Genomic DNA, 19,764 nt, shown 5'->3' with positions numbered 1-19,764 from the left:
TGGGCTGAAGGAAGCTGAAGGTGGGGGCCCAGGAGACTGTTTCTCCATATTTGGTCACGTGAGTAATAGGGACTGATCTCCTTTCATTGCCCCAGCTATCTAAGGGCTTGGGCCTTTTGGCCCAGCCTAAACAGAAGGGGTATTCAAGCCCTATTCCCTTCTCTCCCCTTTCTCTCTCCCTCTATCTCTCTATCACTAATTCCTTTCTTCCTCCTGTTTGTAATTAAAACTCCATAAAAGGTTGACGACTGACTTGAGTTTTCATTAAGGAATTACATAGCTGAATTCCTTGGCGACCTTAAATTAATATATATCAGTCTTTTAAAAGTGATTTCCTTGTCACACCTGGTAGTTCCACCTAGTGGACAGAAGGAGACCAATAGCAAGAGAGGAATATCTGAGGCCAGGGATGATTGAGCCAGCCTGATTTGCATCTGATCATAGAGGGGCAAATGTTGGAGTCCATCCTCACCCATGAAGGGATTGTGTTGGATGTGAACCTGTTTATGGGTCTCAGCACTGTTGCAGAGTCAGGCCAGGAATCCTGCTCAGTTAGTTCCCCAAGGCATCCCAAATCATTTTTGGAAGAGAAATGATCAGGGAGTCAAGTCCATTAAAACTGGATCCTCTTTGGCTCTGTGACCTTGAGCTAGTTACTTAACCCCCATTGCCTGGCCCTTTTGCTCTGGAAACAATACATAGTATTGATTCTAATGCAGAAGGTAAGGGTTAAAAAAAGGGTTGTTCTGTGATAGACAAGAGATAAAAGGGTACCTGAATGTTGCTGTAAGGAGAAAGGAAAATAGTCCCCACCTGATCAATGTAAGCCACTGAACATCCCCTGGCAGGGTCACAGAACCAATTATAACTCCACCAGTCCATGGAGACACGTCTCCTCTCCCACTCAAGTCTTCTCTTCTTTGGGCTAAGCATCTCTAGTGCCCTCAATTGGTCCTTCAATTAAATATGTGTGTGCTCTAGTCTCTTCTCTGCTCATGACTCTCTATTGCCTACAGACTATCCTTGAGTGTTCTTGGTCTGTCATTAAACCTTAGCCATTCACAAAAGGGCATCAGGCCTTTCAGATACTTCTGGCCATGCATTGTGTGCTCAGACAGCATGAGTCTACATTTGGTACTCAGACTCACACTCTGTACTTTCCTTCCTCTGAACCGTTGTTTGGGCTATTTTCAGGATTTATACAGAACTTCTATATATGTTCTCATTTGGTCCAATAACACTTGGACTGAGAGATTATTTTACCCATTTAACAGATCAGGAGACTGAGACACAGATAGGGACTTGCTAGTAAGACACACAGCCAGTAACATTTTGAGACAGATTTTGAACATAGGTCTTTCTCCCTCTTAGGCTACCACTAGTCACTATGTCATGTCAGGCACTGTATCCATTGATGCTGCCAAAACACCTTCCAAAAAGTCCTACCAGGGCCTTCATGCCCAGGAGAATGCTCACTGTTCCTTCATATTCTCCCCCCACTACAAAAAGTAGCTAGCTGACCTCATATTTGTCACTGTCCTGGCCAGTGTCACTTGGCTTCACTGGATACAAATGGGAGGCTCACTCTTCCTCACATTAAACTTCCCAATGGAGACCCAGGGATGGAGTGCAAGCTCTACCAAAATAACAAGGAGAAAGGTCAAGGAAGCTGAAATATTTCTAACTTATGACTATCAATTTGGAAATTATTTTTAAGAAAGCTGGCCATGGATGACCCAGGACAGAGGCCTGATGATCCTCATGCATGTGCCCCAGAGATTGCTCTGGCATATATATCTCTCTCAGTGGCAAGGCCTTACTTCCAACTAGAGATAAGGAAAGGGCTCTCCTTGGGCCATGAAGACTCTGGGAAAATTATTCCCCATTAGTTTAGATTCCCAGCATAAAACCATATCTGAGCTTGAAGATCACCTTCAACATTCTCATTCTTATCTTATAGGGTAGGAAACACCTAAGGAAAAGGGAGAGGCCAAAGCAGGGGATTCCAGAATCTTCTGTAAATGGTAGGAACTACTTCCTGTGGACAAATCATGTCCTAGGCACCAGAGATGTTATTGTGGGTTTGAAATCTCCAGACTTGAACCAGGTCTGACCTGACTCCAAACCTGAGGCTCTTCCTTTTGTTCCCTGATACTAACTGATCTATTTCCACTCTCTGCCTTTCCTTTTCTTTCCTCTTCAGAATTAATGTAATGTTTCCCTTTCTGAGCACAGTCTCCCTGTGGCCTGTCCTTAGTCTATCCACACCAACCTCTCCCAATATCCTTATCAAGCTGTCAAGGTAAGGAACACTGGCTTCAGAAAGCCCAGGCCAAGGAATCATAAACTCTTGGTGGTTCTGCCAAGCTATAAAGGCCTCAAATCCAAGCCCAGGTGCTGGATGAAGGGGTCTGTCATCCCCAGTCCTGCTTGCCTCAGCCCAGAAAGACTGAGCACCCAGGGCTTGGACTCCATGTGAATGTCTTTGTCAGTCACAGGAACTGAAGCTGAACTTTTCCTAAGGCCTGGAGGAGATGAGATCTGCACCAGAGTAAGGGGGGAGCTTTGCTATTGAAATCACAGGTTCTTGGTGTCTGGCCTCCAGCCTGCCAAGGTCTTAGACAGGCCACTTCCAAACCACTTATTTGGTTATAAGGTAAGAAAAAGAACCAACACAGTCATTTTCTGTCTATTCTCTGCACAGCTCCACTGTCCAAACCTACCATTGTCACCTCCAACATTACTGCAGTGGAGACCAAGGACTTCTCATTGACATGCCAGGCTACAGGCCAAATTCATGCTTACCAGTGGTTCATGAAAGGAGTTGCCCCAGCTGGTAGCAGGATACAGCTGTCGCCAGATAAGAGGACACTCACTCTCAGCAGGCTCACAAGAAGAGATAACAAAGGGCCATATGAGTGTGAAATCCGGAATCCATTTTATAGCAATAGGAGTGATCCATTCACACTGGATGTTGCCTGTAAGTATATTGCTTCTTCCTATATGGTGCCTGCTTATAGACTGGTGGTGTGTTCCCAGAGGCCAGGCTAATTCAGTCCCTTCTCTGAGAACTAAAGAGCTAGGCTCTGAGGTTCCCAAACCCCTTCATCTTTAGGGAGCCCAGATTGGCCTTGTCATGTGTTCTGGTGGAGGGTGGCCATCCAGGGTGCTGAACTGGAGAAAGCCCTAAGATCTTCCAAGTTCAGATCCAAACTGTAAAAGTAGAGGAGGAGCTGTGAATTTCCCAGCTCAAAGGAGCATCACAGTGGTCCCTGGTGATGGGTTACAGACTAGGAGATGCCCTTCTTTTCTGCCATAATCTAAATATGGAATCCTTCTTTTTCCCCCAGATGGCCCAGATATTGCCACAATTGACCATATAAGCGATCAGTTCGCAACGGGGATAAATGTTACCTTGAGCTGTGTTGCTGATTCTAACCCACCAGCACAATTCACTTGGTTACAGAATGGACAATCTGTCAGCAACTCAGCCTCATTTTCTATTATTACATCCCTGAATCATATCGGAAACTATACCTGTATTGCAACTAACTCATTTACTGGCTTGACGCGCACTGCAAACAAGACTCTTATGATCTATGGTGAGTAGCTTGATTGGGCCCCCAACTTTGTGTTGGGCTCTCTCTTTCCCTGGCAGAAATAGACATGGAGAGAAATAGACATAAGTGACATTCTGCCTCCGTGGTCCCATGGCACATTGCATTGTGGTAGAAGGAACCTTCTACTCAGAATCATGAAACTTGGATTTAATCATTCCTCCTCTGTCTATTATCTGTGTGGTAAGTGTGTCTCCTCCTTTCACATCCTCAGCTTCTTCATCTGGAAAAGTGAATAATATTTTCTCTGTATATAATAGGATTTTATGTGGGGAAAATACTTTTTACATGTTAGGCACAAAAACATGTGAATTGTCATCATCATCCTTGTTATTGATATTTTATTATTCTCTTCTTTCCTAGTAGCATACAACCTTCTTTTTCTCCCAACTTCTAGGACTGCAGGTTCAATGACTACTCCATAATCTTTCCTTCCATCCCTTTCCCTTGGTGCTATGGACCCACAGAATGTTTTTAATTCTTGGTTGGAGTATAAGCTCTGGTCATGCAACAGGGCTGGCCTTGATCCTGTTTGGCAGGGATATTCTAGAGATGGAAAGGAGGATGTAAACTTTGTCTCCTTTCACACACAGAGATTCACCATTGCACCTATATTTTTCGTCTTTGTGGCATAAAAAGTCACATGAAAGTATGGCTGCTATGAAACCTGATTCTTATTCATGTAAAGGGATGATTGGCTTTAGCCTCCAGTAACTGGATCAACAGTAGAATTCCTGATGCCCAATTAATTCACTGGTCTGACATAACTTGTATCAATGACAAAACCTTCAGTCTCATAATCACACTAATGGGCAGCAGGTTCATAGAGAGATCATCTCTGGCCTTAGTTTCCTTTTATTTCATGCAATTTTATTGTTACAAACCTTAGGGGTATCCCAACTTCCTCTCCTAGACTATGGGGATGTTCTGAATGGAGAGCAGCGGGGAGAGATAGAATTGTGAAGTGGGGAAGTGACCTTGGGGAAGTCAGACACCAACAGCATATACTTTAGAGGAGGGATGATTTTTTATTCGCCTCAATCTGTACATGAGGATGCCTAAAGCTCACATTTTAAAATATCATATAATTATCTGTTTGTCATTTTCTTTTGTTAACTATTTTCCAATTACCTTTTCCCCTGGTTCATGCAGCACCTGGGTATGTTGCAGGCTATGTATTTGACACCTGTTGTTGAAAAGATCTTTTTCTTAATTTATTTTTTTTTTCCATTTAACTAAAATCTATTTTCTGTCCCCCTTCTCCATTCTACCACTAATGAAAACTAAAATCTTTGGGACAGGTATGAGTTGTGCCTGCCTGTAGCCATGAATTAATCTATTCCTAGGTGGACACCTGAGAAAGAGAGTTAGGAACTGATGGAAAATGGGTGAAGGATATATAGAGAAAGAGGGAATATAATAAAAGAAGAAAGACTCAGAGACAGTGCTTAAAAAGCCTTAATGTGTGCTCCTCTGATTCTAGTAGAGAGAGAGAAAGAGTAAACTACATATTTCCTCAATCTTTTATTGGAGGATCAAGGAATGGGGAATGGGAGGTAGCTAATGATCATGTAACATGGCATAAGAGTTAACATTGGCTCAACTGACAACCATTAGATCAATGAGGAGGAGTTTATTCAAACATGTGACCTGGTATGGAATCTTGTCTGACAAGGTGGGAACCAGGACCCTGTGGCAGCCTACCCACGAATTCTTCTGACTTTTGGACTGTAGATTTGGAGAGTGGTCAGAATTAATCCAGTACCTATTAAATACAATGATCAAGAACTACTTGCTCATGAATCTGGTATATAAGAATATAGGTTGCACTATTGATATATTAATAATTGTTTCAAGATTAAAATACACCTATGATGCCACATGTACAATCAAGGAAAACAAATTCTGATGCTCAAAAAATATCTGTTGCAACATACACCCTGACTGCATCCCATTTCTGAAGTGAGGCAGCTGATTTCATAGGAATTCTGTAGGTTTTTGTAGAAAGTGAGTAACCCATTATCATGGGTTTTCTGCAATCCTTGTTAGCCACTGCATTGATCAGAGGTCCCAAGTTTTTCAAAGTTCTTTGACTTCGGAACACTGTAGTTATTGTATAAATCACCCTCTTGGTTCTACTCACTTCATTCTGCATTAATTCAGAGAAATCTGAAGTTTCTGTTTTTGAACTCATTCTGTTCAGTGTTTCTTTGAGTGACTTGGGATCAAATGGAATAATATCTGTAAAGAGCTTGGTAAATCATGACCATTAATGTTCTACTAATTCTTTTTTCCTTAATTTTTCTTTTGTATTTTTATTGTTGTACAAAACACTCCATTTGGGACATTGTAGTAAGAGCACATTTATACGTAACCAAATTCCAAAATAAAACCACAAATATACTAATATGAAAGGAAACTCCAATAGTTTTTTTCTCTGGAAGTGGATAACATTCCCTGTCATAAATCTTTCAGGATTGTCCCAGATTATTACATTACTGAGAGTAGCCAAGTTTTCACAGATGATCCTTGTACAATATTGCTGTTACTGTGTATAGTTCTCCCAGATTTGAACCCAGGACCTCCCATCTCTAGTCCTAGTTCTCAATGCACTGAGCTACCCAGCTGCCCCTTGTTTATCGTTTCTTTTTTTATTAATTTAATTTTTTTTGGTTACAATAATCTCTTTATTTCCCTCCCTCCCCTCTACCTACCCTTCCCTCAGCTGATGTGCAATTTCATTGGGTCTTACTTGTGTCCTTGATCAGAACCTATTTCCATGTTGTTGTTTGCACAAGGATGTTAATTTAGAGTCTACATCCCCAACCATATCCCTTCATCCCATGTATTCAAACAGTTGTTTTTCTTGGGTGTTTTTACTCCCATAGTGTTTCCTCTGAATGTGGATAGTGTTTTTTTCTCGTAGATTCCTCCAAGTTGTTCAGAATCACTGCTGACTGTTCTTTAATGCCCTTTGGGCATAGTTCCAAATTGCCCTCTAGAATGGTTGGATCAATTCACAACTCCATCAGCAATGCATTAATGCCCCAACTTTGCCACACCCCCACCAGCATTCATTACTTTGCTTTGCTGTCATATGAGCCAATCTGCTAGGTGTGAGTTGATAACTCAGAGTTGTTTTGATTTGCATTTCTCTGTTGTAAGTGATATAGAAAACTTTTTCATGTGCTTAATAATAGTTTTGATTTCTTCATATGGAAGATGCTTACTCATGTTCCTTGCCCATTTATCAATTGGAGAATGACTTGATTTTTTGTACAATTGATTTAGCTCTTTATAAATTTGAGTAATTAGTCCTTTGTCAGAGGTTTTTGTAATGAAGATTTTTTCCCAATTTGTTGCTTCCATTATAATTTTGGATGCATAAGTTTTGTTTGTACAAAAACTTTTTAACTTGATGTAATCAAAATTATTGATTTTACATTTTGTGATTTTTTCTAGCTCTTACTTGGTTTTAAAGTCTTTCCTTTCCCAAAAATCTGACAAATATACTATTCTGTGTGCACCTAATTTACTTATAGTTTTCTTCTTTATATTCAGGTCATTCACCCATTCTGAGTTTACCTTGGTGTAGAGTGTGAGATGTTGATCTAAACCTAATATCTCCCATACAGTCTTCCAATTTTGCCAGCAGTTTTTATCAAATAGTGGGTTTTGGTCCCCAAAACTGGGACCTTTGGACTTATCATAGACTGTCTTGCTGAGGTCATTTACCCCTAGTCTATTCCATTGATCCTACTTTCTGTCTCTTAGCCAGTACCAACTTGTTTTGATGACCCCTGCTTTATAATATTGTTTTAAATCTACGACTGCAAGTGCTCCTTTCTTTGCATTTTTTTTTCATGATTTCCCTGGATATCTTTGATCTTTTGTTCTTCCAAATGAATTTTATGTTTTTTTTCCTAACTCATTAAAATTTTTTTTGGGGTATGGAACTAAATAAGTAAATTAATTTGGGCAGGATTGTCATTTTGATTATGTTAGCTTATCCTACCCATGAGCAACCAATGATTTTCCAATTGTTTAGATCTATTTTTAATTGTGTGGAGAGTGTGTTTTAGTTGTGTTCATAAAGTTCCTGTGTTTATCTCAGCAGATAGATTCCTAAGTATTTTATATTGTCTAAGGTGATTTTAAATGGTATTTCTCTTTCTAATTCTTGCTGCTGAGATGTGTTGGAGATATATAGAGAAATGTTGATGACTTATGTGGGTTTATTTTGTATCCTGCAACTTTGGTAAAGTTGTTGATTATTTCCACTAGCTTTTTGGTTGATTCTCTAGGATACTTAAGGTAGACCATCATATCATCTGCAAAGAGTGATAGCTTGGTCTCCTCATTGCCTATTTTAATACCTTCAATTTCTTTTTCTTCTCTAATTGCTACTGTTAGTGTTTCTAGTATAATGTTAAATAATAGAAGTGATAATGGGCATCCATGTTTCACTCCTGATCTTATTGGGAATGCTTCTAGTTTATCTCCATTGCAGATGATGTTGCTGATGATTTTAGATCTATACTGTTTTTTATTTTTAGGAAAGGCCCTTCTATCCTATACTTTCTAGTGTTTTCAATAGAAATGGGTGCTGTATTTTATCAAAGGCTTTTTCTGCATCTTTTGAGATAACCATGTGATTTTTATTGGTTTGCTTGTTAACATGGTCAGTTATGTGGATGGTTTTTGTTACCATGAAAATGTGGGTTCAAGACTGTGAATTGCCAAAACTGTAGAAATAATTTTAGTGTCTTGATTTTATATCAAAAATAAGTTGTTGCCATGGGAAAAACCCCAAATATGAAATACCCAAGTCAATTGGGTTTTATAGAGATTTTAATTAAAATGAATGAAGGAATTAAGGGAAAGGAGAGACAGAGTAAGAGGAAATAGTAGGAAAAGGCCTAGGGCCTAGGCCAAATGGCCTAGGCCTTTCTCTTTAAGAGAGAAAACTAAGTCAGTCTTTTATCCACTCACCACAAGATTTTGTTCCAAGCAAGATTCCAACTAAGTTCAGAGACCCAGCTACTCCAACAAGTCTGAGATCCAACTAACTCCTAAGTTGAGAGAACCATCTCCTTTTAAAGAAAAATTTCTCTTATGTCAGCTCCCCTAAATTTTCACATCTACTAATCACAGTAGATGCTTTCCACAGGACTTACCATTCTTAATTCACATATTCTTTTGTTATCACCTTCTCTGAGTAGACTAAAACTTCACACCTCTTTTGTTATGCTTTCCTTTTGTTAGTTGCTTGACCTTTTACTGATTAATTTAACCTTTATAGGAACTTAGTACCTTTTTGTATTAGATCAAAAAATAGACCTAGCTTAAGGTTTTGGACTCACTGTAAGTATGAATTAGGGACTTTTTCATTGTTCCAGTAAGGAGTTTTACAACTTTATCTTCCCCTAAAGTATGCCTAAGTATGGGTGGAGTAATGTTAAAATTCCCAGTACATTCCTGATCAAGTACCTCCATTTTTAAATGGGGAATAGCCTTAACCAAATGTTCCAAGGTAGAGTCTGAGCAGTTTTAAGATTCATATTTTCCTAATATTGAACCATTCTTGTATTCCTGGTATGAATCCTACCTGGTCATAGTGAATAACCCTTGTGATGACTGGATGGAGTATTTTTGCTAGGATCCTATTTAAGAGTTTTGCATCTATATTCATTAGCGAGATTCATCTATATGTTTCTTTCTCTGTTTTTGACCTGCCTGGTTTTGGGATCAGTACCATATTTGTGTCGTAAAATGAATTTGGTAGAACTCCTTCTTTGCTTATTCTGCCAAATAGTTTGTATAATATTGGGATACGTTGTTTTTTGAATGTTTGATAGAATTCATTTGTGAATCCTTCTGGACCTGGGGATTTTACTTAGGAAATTATTTGATGGCTTGTTCAATATTTTTCTGATGTGGGGTTGTCTAGGTAACCAATTTCTTCCTCTGTTAGTCTAGCTAATTTATATTTTTCTAAGTATTCATCCATATCACCTAGATTGCCACATTTGCTGCCATATAATTGGGCATAATGATTCTTTTAATGATTGCCTTAATTTCCTCTTCATTAGAGGTGAGGTCTCCCTTTTCATCTTGGATGCTGTCAATTTGGTTTTCTTCTTTCCTTTTTTTAAATTAGATGGTCTAGTACTTTGTGTATTTTGTTTTTTCAAAGTATCACCTTCTAGTCTTATTTATTAAATCAACAGTTCTTTGACTTTCAATTTTACTAATTTCTCCTTTGATTTTTAGGATCTCTAATTTAGTCTTCATCTGAGGATTTTTAATTTGTTCACTTTCTAGTTTTTTTAATTTGCATGCCCAATTCATTGACCTCTGCCCTCCCTAATTTGTTAATATATGAACTCAAGGATATAAATTTCCCCCTGAGTACTGCTTTGGCTGCATCACATAGGTTTTGAAAGGATGTCTCATCATTGTCATTTTCTTCAATGAAATTAATTGTTTCTATGATTTGTTCTTTGACTAACCAGTTTTGGAGACTCGTATTGTTTAATTTCCAATTAATTTTTGATTTACCTCTCCATGTACCCTTACTAATTATTATTTTCATTGCATTGTGATCTGAGAAGGTTGTATTTATTATTTCTGCTCTTTTGTACTTGTTTGCAATGTTTTTGTGCCCTAATACATAGTCAATTTTTGTGAATGTATCATGTTCTGCTGAAAAGAATGTGTATTCCTTTTTGCCCCCATTTATTTTTCTCCATATATCAACTAACTATAATTTTTCTAGGATTTCATTCACTTTTCTTACCTCTTTCTCATTTATTTTTTGTTTTGATTTATCTAGTTCAGATAGAGGAAGGTTCAGGTCTCCCACTAGTATAGTTTTCCTATCTATTTCATCCTTGAGCTCCACTAGTTTCTCCTTTAGAAATTTGGATACTATGCCATTTGGTGCATATATGTTGAGTACTGATATTTCCTCGTTGTCTATACTGCCTTTCATCTGGATGTAATTAATTTCCCTATCTCTTTTAACTAGATTTATTTTTGCTTTGGCTTTGTCAGATATCATGATTGCGACTCCTGCCTTCTCTTTATCAGTTGATGCCCAATAGATTTGGCTCCATCCTCTTAGTTTCACCCTATGCGTATCTATCTTCCTCATGTGTGTTTCTTGTAGACAGCATATGGTAGGGTTTTGGATTCTAATCCACTCTACTATTTGCTTGTGTTTTATGGATTTGTTCATTCCATTCACATTCAGAGTTATGATTACCAGATATGTATTTCCCAACATTTTGCTTTCTACTTGTAGTTCTGCATTTTCTTCGTTCACTATTTCCTTCTATAATCTACTTTTAATCAGCCCTCCTAGTTTCCACCCTTATTTCACTACCTTTTCTACCCCATCCCTTCTTATTTCCCTCCTTATTTTTGAAGTCTTTTAAAACTACCTCCCAACCCTCTCCATCCCTTATACTGCTTCCCTCCCCACCAGTCCATTTTGTAATATAAGAGATAATCTGTGTAAATATTTCTGGTTGTGGTAACTGGATATTCTGGCTTGTGACTAGAGAGCTGCTACTAGGGGACACCTGAGGTTGCCTAGTTATAATGGAGATAGATGAGAGATAAGGCTAGAGAGATAGATACTGCTAGAGGGGATTACTCTGGAGCTGCCTAAAGATCACTAAAGGCTAATAAATCAAACTATTTTCTACTCTCCACCCTTCACCTCCAAGTCTTCCACCTGAAGCCCTCCTGCTACCCTTTCCCCTCCCCTGGTCTTAGTCAGCCACCTTCTAAGTAACCCAGGGGAACTATGCGATTTCAGAGAAATATTCTTTACTCTTCTTTTCTCAGGTAATGGGTTTATTGGTAACAAACAGAATGTGGATTGAGGTGAGAGGGATGAAGTTTGTCCCTAACCTACAAGGAGAATTAAGAAGGGTTTAGGAAATGTCAGTCTAGTCACAATTGTGACACAGAGACAGCCAGAGAGATGGAAGATAACTGTTAAATCTTCCTTCTCCAGTCAGATAATCTCTGCTTGAGTAATTCAAGTCCAGAATCTTTCAAAAAACCACAAAGGTCTTTCTCTCTGCCTAAGTCAGGAAAAGCCAGGCTCTCTTGATCAGGAATCCAGAGAAGAGATATCTTCCATCCCAGTTTCTCTCCTCTGTCCAGGCTCCCAACTGCCTCCTCCTGGGAACATTCCTTTTGGAATCTTCACCTTGATTTTGCAGATCATTTCCCCAGTTTGATCTGCATGCTTGGCTTGTCCTGCAAATCCTCTCTTTCTTCATGCCTCTTCCACAATCCCCCCTTTTATTCTCCAAAAAAATCAACTTGCATTTTTCAATGATACTTACACTTATTAATTCTATCTATCTATTCTTCACCCTGTGCTATCTTAAGTATTCCCTTAGCCACTCCCAGATAAAAAAATCCTATCTTAACTATTCTATCTACATAGATGTTAAGCTAAGAATCGTATAGGAAAATGGTTTAGGTAAGGGATTTACATGAATATAGTTTCACATAACAAATCCTGTAACATTTGTCAAATCAATCCAACAATTTCACTAACATTAAGAATATGCAAATGTCCTAATTCCTAATGTCTATACAGTCACTAAGAAAAGTTTACTATCATTAACAAATGCTAACCTACAATCATAATGCAATGTAAATTCTATACTTCAGAACTTCTATGTCTACTTTCCTAAGACTTAAACAAATTCACTAGGCTGTCACTAATGTTAGTAGTTAGAATATTAATAAATTACTCAAATAAAGTTAGCTAGTTAGTCAATAGTAATTTACATGTGTACATAGGATCCATACACATTGACATATGTACATCATACTATATTTCTGTGCAAACTCATGCAGAAAAGAAATCTTTGAATTTTCCACAGAAATTTGTATCAATGTGTCTTTTGTTATGCCACTATGCATGTTATGTACTTACCCATTCTATGAGATATCTTACTAAAGTGTATTCTATGTAGGATGTGTGCATATATGTGCATATATGTGAGGTAACATGTATTATGCATTCTTACATACCCTCCAAAGTTCCAAAGTCCTACCATGTCCTTTAACGATGTTTGCATAAAATCTTTCTTACTCTCTGGTCCTCTGTCTGGTCTGCATGCCAGTTGCCATCTTCCAGTCTTGATTGAAGATGTGGTCTTCAAATCAGGATCCACTGGAATAATCAATCAGGAACCCAGAACACACGAACAAACCACAAACATGTATGCATGTGACATTTTTATGTGTGTGCAAATAAGAGTGAAAAGTATATTTGCATGGAAGTAAGTTGAAATCTTCATGAATGTTTGTCAGAATTTATCAATCTTTATGTCTGCAGGTAAGATTTACATGTATTCTCTTCGTGCATGGAGGTAAGCTTTGCATATGTATATCTTCGTGAAAAGCAAGTAAGGTCTACATATGTTTTTTCACAGATGGGTGTGACCATTATGCATAGGTTCTCAGGATTTTGTTAAAAATAGTGATTTCAAGTTTGCTAATTCTTGTTGTTTCACTTTTCACTGGAAGATTTATTGAATGTTTACTGTACTTAGTTCTTGGCAGAGACTTTGTATAGAAATATATCGAGGCTTTTTCTAAGGCTTCTAATGCTATTCTTTTGGCTGCAACACTGGCTGCATTTGCTCCAGGGGTGCTATCACTTAATCATGTTAACATATGTAGGACTCTCTTGTCTGTATTCTGGTGGCAAGTAGTCATGTCCTTTCATGTGTTGTCAGTAGGGACGGTCATTGCTTATTGATTATATTCCCAGAGCTAATCAACATTATGGGTGTGATGCAATTTCACATGTGAAGTATGGAACTATGGATCTCTTTGATCAACCTTTATAGATGTTGGGATTGTCATTATGACCTTAGTTGGTCTGATCCATCTTGATTCTGTAGGAGATTCTCTATTAAGGTTCTTGACATATACCTTATCACCTGGTTTTAACTCATGCAATGAAAAATCTAGTGGTATTCTTTGCCCAAGCAAACCCAGTTTCCTTAGTTCTTCAATCCAACGTTGTATCTGTTTTAAGTATTCATGAAGAACACATTCCCCTCTTAAGATGGACAAGTAAGGTGGTCTTACTGTCCTACCATGCCAAAGTGGCTGACCATGTAGCATTTCAAAAGGGGATATAATGCAGGTCAGTCCTAAGCCTGGTTCTAATATTGAACAAATCAAGAGGCAAAACATCTGTCCATTTTAAATGTGTTTCTGAACAGAGTTTGCCTATTTATGTTTTCAGTTCTTTGTTCATACGCTTGACCTGCCTGGAACCTTGGGGTCGATATACTGAATGGTAATTGCACTTAATCCCTAAATTCTTGTAGATTACTTTTAGAATCTGGGAAGTAAAGTGAGACCCCTTGTCTGAATCTATGGTATCAGGAATGCCATGTCTAGGTATAATCTCCTTTAATAGAAATCTCACTACCGTAGCAGTGTCACTTTTCTTGGATGGACATGCCTCAACCCATCTAGTCAATTTATCCATAATCACCAATGCATATTTGTATCCCTTGTCTCTAGGCATGTTGATATAATCAATTTGAATACACTGAAAAAGCATATAGCTGAGTGGTCTGCTTCCCAATGCAGCACTCTTAAAATGTCCTTGATTATATCTCTTGCATGTTTCACATGCCTGACAAGTTCTAATGGTATTTTTTGTAATTCCTGGTGCTGTCCAATATCTCTTTATGGTATCCAGAATCCCTTGCACTCCATAATGTCCTTCTGCATGACTTACAGTGCATAGATGTTGATATAACTTTTTAGGGAGAATAGGTTTACCCCCTTGAGCAATCCAGACACCCTTGATTAGTTTAGTACCTAGCTGCTCTTTCCATGACTGCATCTCTTCTCCATCCTAGGCTTCAGTGAGATCATGCCTTTTGATCAGAGAGAAATTCAGCACATGGTGAGGATCGAACCTAGCAGCGTACTTTGATGTTGTGCCTGCTCAGTCATTCCCTAGGGGTATTCTGTCCTTCCCATGAGTGTGTGCCTTAAAATGGATTATGGCCACCTCTTTAGGAAAGTCTACAGCACTTATGATATGATCTATCAGATTGCGATATGCAATTGGTTTCTCAGCTGAAGTTTTATGCCCTCTGTATTACCATATGTATGATGACCAATGCACCGTGGAGAAAGCATATTGTGAATCCAGAAAAAATATTAGCTCTTTTCCCTCTAGCTAATTCTAGGGCCATGATCCTCCCTAAATGCCGACATGGCTTGGCAGTGATGCATGCCAAAGAGTTTTGTCATTGTCAACAACTGCTGCCCCTGTGAATTTTCTCCCATCACGAACATAAGAGGATTCATCCATGTATAACTCTATTTCTGGATCCATAAGAGGTGTATCTTTAAGGCATTCATTTGGCCTATGCATGAGTTCCACTATCTGATCCCAATCATGCAATACTTCTCCATCCATTGGCAAATCAGGGATCAGAGTTTCTGGGTTCGATGGTGCATATCTATGAATTGTGATGTTATAATTGCCTAACAAAATGACTTCATACTGGGATATTCTTGCATCGGTGAATGAATGCATATTCTGCGACCATAACAGTTTTTCAATTTGATGTGCGGAATACACATGCAATTTACATCCTAGTACTATATCATATGACTTCTTGACCATTAGAGCTGTAGCTACTAAGCTCCTGAGGCAATGAACCATTCCTTGTGCAACCGTGTCAAGGATAGGACTGTAAAATGCAATAGCCCTCAGATTTAACCCAAAATACTGTGCTAATATTCCAGAAGCAACACCTTTTGCTTCATGGACATACAAGTGGAATTCGTTCATATAATCAAGTATTCCCAAAATTGGAACTGATAAAATAGCTCCTCTCAACTGTGACAAAGCATGTAAATGTTCTTTATTTAATTGCAATGGTTCTTTAATATCTTTCTTTGTCATATCAATCAAGCACTTGGAAATATGAGAATATCCTACTATGTACTGCCTTGAGAAACCAGCAACCGCCAGAAAAGCTCTTAAGTTCTTTCTTAGTTCTAGGGGTGCCTAGCTTCTGTATGTCTGCCCTCCTTTTATTAGATATTTTCCTGGTGTCCCCCTCCAGGACTAATCCTAAATATTCAACTGTTGGTAGGACCCATTGAATCTTCTTTTTAGAAACTTTATGTCCCCTCTTATAAGGTTCTCTCAATAATTTCTTTGAATCTTCCAAACATGTTTTAGGGTCAGGAGATGCTAGCAACAAATCATCCACATAGTGTATCAATCTGCTATGTTTGAAAGTTATGGTAGCTAGATCTCTCTGCAACAGTTGACAAAATATTGAAGCAGACTCGCAACATCCTTGCACTAATCTTGCATAGCACAGCTGGGTTTGTCTCCATTGGAAAGCAAAAATATTTTGAGAATCAAGGTGCAATAGTATAGTGAAGCAAGCGTTGCTCAGGTCCAACACTGTGTACCACCTAGACTCTGCAGGTATTTGAGTTGTGATATTGTCTGGAGATGGTGTTATAGTGTGTTTTTTTTTTTCATATAAAATTATTCACAGCCCTTAAATCCATCACAAATCTCCAGGCAGGAGTTCCATCTTCATTTAGCTTATTCTTTTTAATAGCTAATATTGGGTAAATGTATTCAGATACCATAGGTCTCAATATACCTTACTCAAGCAAACTATTTATGATAGGTGTTATCTCTTCTCTCGCTTCTCTACTCAATTTGTATTGTTGTATCTTAGATGGTATTCCTTCCCTGACCTCAATCCTAACAGGAGTAATAGATTTAATCTAACTCATATCATTTTGATATTTTGCAAACACCCCTTGTGGTATATCTGTGGGTATGTCACACATAGAAGTTACAACTTGAATCTTTTCAGGTTCTTCTCCAAGTTGTTCTAATAGTGATAGTGCTTCAGTGAATTCCTGGATAGATGCAATTAAATCTCCCCAGATTTTTCTGACTGGGGTCTGTCATCCCCAGTCCTACTTGCCTCAGCCCAGAAAGACTGAGCACCCTGGGCTTGGGCTCCATGTGAATGTCTTTGTCAGCCACAGGAACTGAAGCTGAACTTTTCCTAAGGCCTGGAGGAGTTGTGATCTGCACCAGAGAAAGGGGTGTCCTTGCCATTGAAATCACAGGTTTTTGGTCTCTGGCCTCCTGCCTTGCCAAGGTCTTAAACAGGCCACTCCCAAACCACTTATTTGGTTATAAGTTAAGAAAAAGAACCAACACAGTCATTTTCTGTCTATTCTCTGCACAGCACCACTGTCCAAACCTACCATTCTCACCTCCAACAATACTGCAGTGGAGACCAAGGACTTCTCAATGACATGCAATGCTATGGGTCAAATTCACGCTTACCGGTGGTTCTTAAATGGACTTGCCCCAGGTGGTAACAGGATACAGCTGTCGCCGGATAACAGGACACTCACTATCCGCAGTCTCAGAAGATTGGAAAACAAAGGGCCCTATGTGTGTGAAATTGAGAACCCATTGTTTAGGAAAAGGAGTAATCCATTCACACTGAATGTTACCTGTGAGTATATTGCTTCTTCCTATATGGTGCCTTCTTATAGCCTGGTGGTGTGTTCCCAGAGGCCCAGGCTAATTCAGTCCCTTCTCTGAGAGCTAAAGAGGTAGGCTCTGAGGTTCCCAACCCCCTTCATCTTTAGGGAGCCCAAATTGGCCTTGCCATGTGTTCTGGTTGAGGGTGGCCATCCAGGGTGCTGAACTGGAGAAAGCCCTAAGATCTTCCAAGTTCAGATCCACACTGGAAAAGTAGAAGATGAGTTGTGAATTTCCCAGCTCAAAGGAGGATCAGGGAGACACAGTGGTTCTTGGTGATGGGTTATAGACTAGGAGATGCCCCCTTATTTCTGCCATAATCTCAATATGGAATCCTTTTCTTTCTTACAGATGGCCCAGATATCGCCACAATTGTACATTCAGCTGATGAGTACCCTCCTGGGGCAAATATTACCTTGAGCTGTGTTGCTGATTCTAACCCAGCAGCACAATTCACTTGGTTACACAATGGACAACCAGTCAGCAAATCAGCCACATTTTCTATTATTGCATCCCTGAGTGATGCTGGCACTTATACCTGTACTGCATCTAACTCATTCACTGGTTTGACGCGTACTGCAACCAAGAATATTATAATCTATGGTGAGTATCTGGATTGGGCCCCCAACTTTGTGTGGGGCTCTCTCTTTCCCTGGCATGACAGAAATAGATAAAAGTGACACTCTCCCCACCCCCCCTGGTTCCATGGCACAGTGCATTGTGGTAGAAAGAGCCCTGAGCTCAGAATCATAAAACTTGGATAGAATCCTTTCTTTTCTGTCTACTCTCTGTGTAGTAAATGACTCCTCCTTTTGAGGCCTCAGCTTCTTTATCTGGAAAAATGAATTACATTTTCTCTGTATATAATAGCATTCTATGAGTAAAGGTCCTTTTTATATGGTAGGTATAAAAAGCATGTGAGTTGTCTTTATCATCCTTGTTATTGATATTGTATTATTCTCTTCTGTCCTAGTGATATACAACCTTCTTCATCTCCCAAATTCTAGGACCGCAGGTTCAATGACTGCCCAATACTCTTTCCTTCAATCCCTTTCCCTTGGTGCTGTGGAACCACGGAATATTTCTAGTCTTGGTTGGAGTATAAGCTATGGTCATGCAATGGGGCTGGCCTTGATTCCCCTTGGTAGGGAAATTCTGGAGATGGAAAGGAAGATATAAACTTTGTCTCCTTTCACACAAAGAGATTCACCATTGGACATATATTTTCCTCTTTGTGGCATTAAATGCCACATGGAAGCATTTCTCTTGTGAAGCCTGGTTCTGATGTATTGGCTTTAGCATTCAGTAGCTGGATCCACTGTAGAATTCCTGCTGCCCAATTAATTCACTGGTCTGACTTTCCTATGTACAGATGACAGAGCCTCCATTCCCATAATCACATTAATGTACAGCAGGACCATAGAGAGATCATCTCTGGCCTTAGTTTCCTTTTATTTCATGTAGTTTTATTGTTACAAACCTTAGGGGTATCCCAACTTCCTGTCCCTGCCTCTAGGAATGTTCTGAATGGAGAGCAGAGGGGAGAGATAGAATTGTGAAGTGGGGAAGTGACCGTGGGGAAGTCAGACACCAACAGGATATACTTCAGAGGTGGAATGATTTTTTATTGGCCTCAATCTGTACATGAGGATGATGAAAGCACACATTTTAAATGATCATATAATTATCTCTGTGTCATTTTCTTTTGTTAACTATTTTCCAATTACCTTTTCCCCTGGTTCATGCAGCACCTGAGAATGTTGCAGGTTATGTATTTGACACCTGTGGTTAAAAAGAGCTTTTTCTTAATTTATTTCCTCAATCTTTTATTGGAGGATTAAGCAATGGGGAATGGGAGGTGGCTAATGTTCATGTGACAAGGCATAAGACTTAACATTGGCTCATCTGACAACCACAAGATCAAAGATGAGGAGGTTAATTAAGCATGTGAACTGGTATAGAATCTGGTCTGACAAGGTGGGAACTAGGACCCTGTGGCAGCCTATCCAGGAATTCTTCTGACCTTTGGACTGTAGATTTGAAGAGTGGTCAGAATTAATAGAGTACCTATTAAATACAATGATCAAGAACTACTATGCCTATGAATCCCGTACATGAGCTCATATGTTGCAATATTAATACATTAGTAACTGTTTCAAGATTAAAATACACCTATAATGTCACATGGACAATCAAGGAAATCTATTTCCCAAGCTTAAAAAATATCTGTTGCAACTTACACCCTGTTGCATCCTATTTCTGAAGGGAGGCAGCTGATTTCATAGGGAGTCCGTAGTTTTTTGTAGAAAGTGAGTAACTTATTATCATGGGTCTTCTGCAATCCTTGTTAGCCACTGCATTGATCAGAGGTCCCAAATTTTTCAAAGTTGTTTGCCTTTACAACATTGTTGTTATTGAATAAATTACTCTCTTGGTTCTACTCACTTCATTTTGCATCAGTTCATACAAATCTTCTGAAGTTTCTGTTCGTGAAACAGAACTGTCCCTATGAGTGACTTGGATCAAATGAAATAACAT

The 19,764-nt window shown here is 39.0% G+C and overlaps 1 protein-coding gene across 1 annotated transcript in view; it reads left to right on the top strand.

The window, feature by feature from the left end:
• Positions 1 to 19,764, top strand: part of LOC103095547 (carcinoembryonic antigen-related cell adhesion molecule 5-like) — a 91,549-nt gene that overhangs the window by 38,947 nt on the left and 32,838 nt on the right. Inside the window, exons 4-5 of the mRNA XM_056825363.1 lie at positions 2,705 to 2,980; positions 3,351 to 3,602. Of these exons, the coding sequence (XP_056681341.1) occupies positions 2,705 to 2,980; positions 3,351 to 3,602 (528 nt within the window). The remainder of the gene's footprint in view (positions 1 to 2,704; positions 2,981 to 3,350; positions 3,603 to 19,764) is intronic.

The sequence above is a fragment of the Monodelphis domestica genome, chromosome 4 (genome assembly GCF_027887165.1).
Source record: "Monodelphis domestica isolate mMonDom1 chromosome 4, mMonDom1.pri, whole genome shotgun sequence".
Classification (NCBI taxonomy): Eukaryota; Metazoa; Chordata; class Mammalia; order Didelphimorphia; family Didelphidae; genus Monodelphis; species Monodelphis domestica.
Note: the sequence above shows the minus strand (reverse complement) of the source record. Positions and strands in the feature narration are given on the sequence as shown.